We start from the raw sequence: 6000 nt of genomic DNA, 5'->3' as shown, positions 1-6000 counted from the left end.
CTTCCTGGTGAACTTCTATGTCTTTCATGGCTCATTCTCAAATGTCCCTTTTTCTTGAATTACCCAGGCTAATCCCCAGTTTCCTTGAGCGCTCACTAGCTTCCCCACATCCTGCTGTTATTTCACTTGTCCCCTGGTGGCATTAGCTTCTGTTTATCTGTCCCCTAGAATACAGGTTATGTGAGGGAAGAGCCTCCTCTCATCTGTGTACAGCCAGCTTTATGACCGGGGTGATCAATCCAGCACACATCAGAATTCTCTGAGAGCTTTATAAAAATGCCTCAATGCCTACAGATGCAGAATCTTGCAAATCCACATTAAAAAAAAATTCCCCACACCGTCGTTGAATCACTGCACAGTGTCTTGCACAGAGCAGGCAGCTAATCAACATTTATTGAATGTCTAATCAATTACTTAGCAAGGTTGCCTGGAGAATCATCTCTGCCTACCCCTCAGCTTGCTTCTCCAGTTGTGTGTGTTCTCTGCTTTTGATTTCAGTTTCCATTTCCTTTAACTTCAGAGTACTTGCACAACAACCAAAGGGCAGTCATCCCTGATACAGGCAAATCTTTGCTTAGATGATTGTAAGTGTTGACCTAATCTCTGGCATCTGAAGGTCGGTAGTCTCAAATACCCAGCAGTAACCTCACATTAGGGTCACCTAAAGTATCTCTCAGGATTGTAGCCACCTTAAGGCTACTCACTCACAGGTGTTTGTGGCTGTTAACCTTTATTATCCTCTCAGCTTGGCTGTGAGACTTTAACCAGACTCACCCGTAGCGGCCAAGTCAGCTCAACTCAGCTCAACTCAGCAGCCGGGGCGGGCGTGGCCAGAGCTGTTACCTGTTGGGGGTGCCGGACTGGAGCACGAAAGGGGAAGGAAATCCCCGGGCGGGCCCAGTTTGCAGCTGGTAGCTAGAAATCGAAACTCAGCTGTTAAAACCGCTGCCCTGCTCTTTGGAATCGCATCTCGAGACTCGCTCCGCGTCCCGGCTCGCATCCCCCCTGCAGCGGCGGCGGGCCGCGGACTGAGCCATGTACACCCACAGCAGCGTGTGGGGCACCTCCCCCGCCGCCCGCCCCGCCCGGGACCCCTCGGTGAGGCGTCGGGAGCCCGACCCGCTGCCAGCCCCGCGGCAGGTTTTGGAGGCGACTCCGGAGACCCCTTCGCGGGAAGGACCTGGGCACGAGGGCCGGAGGCTGTGAGTATTTCACAACACCTCTCGGAGGGGCGAAGCGGGCAGGAGCCTAGGCCCCAACCTTACTCACCGCAGACACCTTCTCCATCAGTACAGTTTGAACCCACAGGGGCCCAACAACAGGGTCTTTGAGGGAAAGAAAGTTCATTTGCCTAAACAAAAGCACAGACAAATGGAATGTGTGAGCCTGCGGTTCTTGGTTCTTTGCCTATGTATCTGAGCCCCTATTCCTTTCAAGACCAACAGTCTCCTGATTCTGGTGACTGGCTCCCGGGTTGAAATACACACGTGGGTGGGGAAAAACTGCCTTGGCTTCTTACTAATTTTCCAGGTATCTTCAGAACTCATCCTCGTTAGAAAAAAAATGTCTTACTGTCTCAAACATGGGTTCCCCAAATGCTGTCTCACATCAGCTGCAAGGTCGGGGTGAAGGGGGCATGCGCTCTGAGGTTGCTCCAAAGGCTGCCTCCCAACAAAACTCGCAGATCCAGGAGCACGTAGGACCAGAGGCCTTGATGGAGAGAGTGCGGAAGTGGCTGCACTTTCCTGCCCCTGACATTGATAAGTGCTCTTCATATTTACTCCTGATCTTTGGTCCAGGGACTATACAGTTGGTATCCTGGAAACATTTGTTATGCAAAGTGTCAGCGGTTCTCTCTCTCTGCCCAATAAAATGAGCTTCTGTAACTCAACAGTATGATTTGTAAAGACATTATTGCTTTTGAAGGGCTGCCTCTGTGAATTGGAACTGTCTAAATGGCTTCATTCCTAGTTCCCTCTTTTCATCAACTTCCAGTCACATGAAAGACAAATGTTCGTTGCTAAGGAACAATATATAACCTTATGACCAATAAGCAGATTTTCTTTCATCCCTTAACTTTAGGAAGAATTCATAAGTACCAGGCTTTTAATATTATTCAGTTCAGGGTTAACCTTAGTTGAGGTAGATGAACTAGGTGGTTTCAATGCGATATTGCTGCATTTTTCTCCTCCTCAAATAGAAGCTCATTAATTTCAAGTAACCTGTATCTCCATAAACTGTAGCATTTAATGTATCGGAGGTCATGGACATTTAGTTTCAGGTTGATGATAAACATCCTCTACATGCTTCATTTTCTATTAAAAATCATCTACTTAGGTATAGTCATTTGCTTGTAAGTTCATATAATCTTATAAACATTAGCAGCTGCATCTGTTTTCTTTTTTTTTTTTTTTCAATTTTTTTATTAAGGTATTATATGTGTACATATCTTACCATTGCCCTCCCCACACCCCACTCCCATATATGCCCCCACCCCCCAGAGTTTTGCATCCATTGGTTATGCTTATATGCATGCATACAAGTCCTTTGATTGATCTCTTATCTCCCCCACCTCTCCCTAACCTTCCCCTTGTAATTTGACAGTCTGTTTGATGCTTTACTGTCTCTGTATCTATCTTTTTGTTCAAGTTTATAATGTTCTTTATTATCCATAAATGAGTGAGATCATGTGGTATTTTTCTTTCATTGACTGACTTATTTCACTTAACATAATGTTCTCCAATTCCTCCCAGGTTGCTGCAAATGATGAGAATTCCTTCTTTTTTATGGCAGCATAGTATTCCATTGTGTAGATGTACCACAGTTTTCTGATCCAGTCATCTGCTGACGGGCACCTAGGCTGTTTCCAAATCTTAGCTATGGTGAATTGCGCTGCTATGAACATAGGGGTGCATATATCCTTTCTGATTGGTGTTTCTAGTTTCTTCGGATATATTCCCAGGAGTGGGATTACTGGGACAAATGGGAGTTCCATTTTCAGTTTTTTGAGGAAACTCCATACTGTTCTCCACAGTGGCTGCACCAGTCTGCAATCCCACCAGCAGTGCACGAGGGTTCCTTTTTCTCCGCATCCTCGCCAACACTTGTCGTTTGTTGATTTGTTGATGATAGCCATTCTGACAGGTGTGAGATGGTACCGCATTGTTGTTTTGATTTGCATCTCTCGGATAATTAGTGACGTTGAGCATGTTTTCATGTGTCTCTTGGCCTTCCTTCTGTCTTCTTTTGAAAAGATTCTATTTAGGTCTGTTGCCCATTTTTTTATTGGATCATTTATCTTCCTTTTATTAAGTTGTATAAGCTGCCTGTAGATGTTGGAGATTAAACCTTTATCAGTGATGCCATTTGCAAATATGTTCTCCCATGCAGTGGGCCTTCTTGTTGTTTTGTTGATGGTTTCTTTTGCTGTGAAAAAGCTTTTTATTTTGATGTAGTCCCATTTGTTAATTTTCTCTTTAGCTTCCATTGCCCTAGGGGCAGTGTCAGTGAAGAATTTCTTTTGGCATATGTCTGACATTTTGCTGCCTGTGGATTGCTCTAGTATTTTTATGGTTTCCCGTCTTATGTTTAAGTCCTGTATCCATTTTGAGTTTATTTTTGTGTATGGCGTAAGTTGGTGATCAAGCTTCATTTTTTTGCATGTATCTGTCCAATTTTCCCAACACCATTTATTGAAGAGACTGTCTTTATTCCATTGTATGTTCATGCCTCCTTTGTCAAATATTAATTGAGCATAGTGGTTTGGGTCAATATCTGGATTCTCTATTCTGTTCCATTGATCTATATGTCTGTTCTTGTGCCAGTACCAGGCTGTTTTGAGAACAGTGGCTTTGTAATACAGCTTGAAATCTGGTATTGAGATCCCTCCTACTTTATTCTTCTTTCTCAGGATTGCTGTGGCTATTCGGGGTCTTTTTTTATTCCAGATGAATTTTTGAAGAGTTCTTTCAAGGTCTGTGAAATATGCCGTTGGTATTTTAATGGGGAGTGCATTGAATCTATAGATTGCTTTGGGTAGTATGGACATTTTAATGATGTTGATTCTACCAATCCATGAACATGGTATGTTCTTCCATCTGTTTACGTCTTCCTCTATCTCTTTTTTCAGTGTCCTGTAGTTTTCCGTGTATAGGTCTTTTACCTCCTTAGTTAAGTTTATTCCTAGGTATCTTAATTTTTTTGGTGCGATGGTAAATGGGATTGCCTTTTTAGTCTCTCTGTCTGTAAGTTCACTATTGGTGTATAGAAAGGCCATAGATTTCTTGGCGTTAATTTTGTATCCTGCTACATTGCCGAATTCATTTATTAAGTCTATGAGTTTTTTGACGGAGTCTTTCGGATTTTTTATGTACAATATCATGTCGTCTGCAAATAAAGACAGCTTTACTTGTTCTTTTCCAATCTGGATGCCTTTTATTTCTTCTTCTTGTCTAATTGCAATGGCTAATACTTCCAGTACTATGTCAAACAGGAGTGGTGAGAGTGGGCATCCCTGTCTTGTTCCTGTTCTTAGGGGAAATGTCTTTAGTTTTTGTCCATTGAGTATGATGTTTGCTGTGGGTTTATCATATATAGCTTTTATTATGTTGAGGTATGAGCCATCTATTCCCACCTTGTTGAGAGCTTTTATCAAGAAAGGGTGTTGGATTTTGTCAAATGCTTTTTCTGCATCAATTGATATGACTATGTGATTTTTATCTTTCAATTTGTTTATGTGATGTATCACGTTTATTGATTTGCGGATATTGTACCATCCTTGCATTCCTGGGATAAATCCTACTTGGTCATGGTGTATGATCTTTCTGATGTACTGCTGGAGCCGATTTGCTAGAATTTTGTTAAGGATTTTGGCATCTATGTTCATGAGGGATATTGGTCTGTAATTCTCTTTCATTGTGTTGTCTTTATCTGGTTTTGGTATTAGGGTGATGCTGGCTTCATAGAAGGAGCTTGGAAGTGTTCCTTCCACTTGAATTTTTTGGAATAGTCTGAGGAGGATAGGTTTTAGTTCTTCCTTGAATGTTTGGTAAAACTCTCCTGTGAAGCCATCAGGCCCCGGGCTTTTGTTTGGTGGAAGCTTTTTGATGACTGCTTCAATTTCGTCCATAGTTATTGGCCTATTGAGCTGTTTAGATTCTTCTTGATTGATTTTTGGAAGGTTATATTTTTCTAGGAATATGTCCATTTCCTCCAGATTGTCCAGTTTGTTGGAATAGAGTTGTTCGTAGTATTTTGTAACAATCCTTTGTATCTCAGCGGGGTCTGTTGTTATTTCACCTCTTTCATTTCTGATTTTGTTTATTTGGGTCCTCTCTCTTTGCTTCTTGGTGAGTCTGGCTAGAGGTCCATCAATCTTGTTTATCCTTTCAAAGAACCAGCTCTTGGTTTTGTTGATCTTATGTATTGTTTCTTTGGTCTCTATGTCATTTATCTCCGCTCTGATCTTTGTTATTTCCTTCCTTCTGGTTACACTGGGCTTTTCTTGCTGCTCTTTTTCTAGCTCTTTGAGTTGTAGGGTTAAGTAATTTATTACCATTGTTTCTTGTTTTTTGCAATAGGCCTGTAGAGCTATGAACTTCCCTCTCAAGACTGCTTTCGCTGTGTCCCATAGATTTTGGATTGTTGTGTTTTCATTGTCATTTGTTGCCATGATGTTTTTTATTTCTTCCTTGATCTCTCTGGTGACCCAGTCCTTGTTTAATAGCATGCTGTTTAGTCTCCATGTGTTTGATTTCTTTGGATTGTTTTTATTGTAGTTGATTTCCAGTTTTATGCCACTGTGATCTGAGAAGATGTTTGATATAATTTCTATCTTCTTGAATTTGAAGAGACTTTGCCTGTGACCCAGCATATGGTCTATCTTTGAAAATGACCCATGTGCACTTGAGAAGAATGTATATTCTGTGGCTTTGGGGTGAAATGTTCTGAAGATGTCAATTAATTCCATCTGGTCTAGTGAGTCATTTAGGATTGCTGTTT

General features: G+C 41.8%; 1 protein-coding gene across 1 annotated transcript in view; it reads left to right on the top strand.

The window, feature by feature from the left end:
* The first annotated feature begins 917 nt into the window (after positions 1-917).
* Positions 918-6000, top strand: part of EPSTI1 (epithelial stromal interaction 1) — a 116316-nt gene continuing 111233 nt past the window's right edge. The window contains exon 1 of the mRNA XM_079779278.1: positions 918-1202. Within this exon, the coding sequence (XP_079635404.1) occupies positions 1036-1202 (167 nt within the window). The 5' untranslated portion in view covers positions 918-1035. The remainder of the gene's footprint in view (positions 1203-6000) is intronic.

This window comes from Cnephaeus nilssonii, assembly GCF_951640355.1.
Source record: "Cnephaeus nilssonii genome assembly, chromosome: 8".
NCBI classification, from domain to species: Eukaryota; Metazoa; Chordata; class Mammalia; order Chiroptera; family Vespertilionidae; genus Cnephaeus; species Cnephaeus nilssonii.
This window is presented reverse-complemented; position numbering and strand designations above follow the sequence as displayed.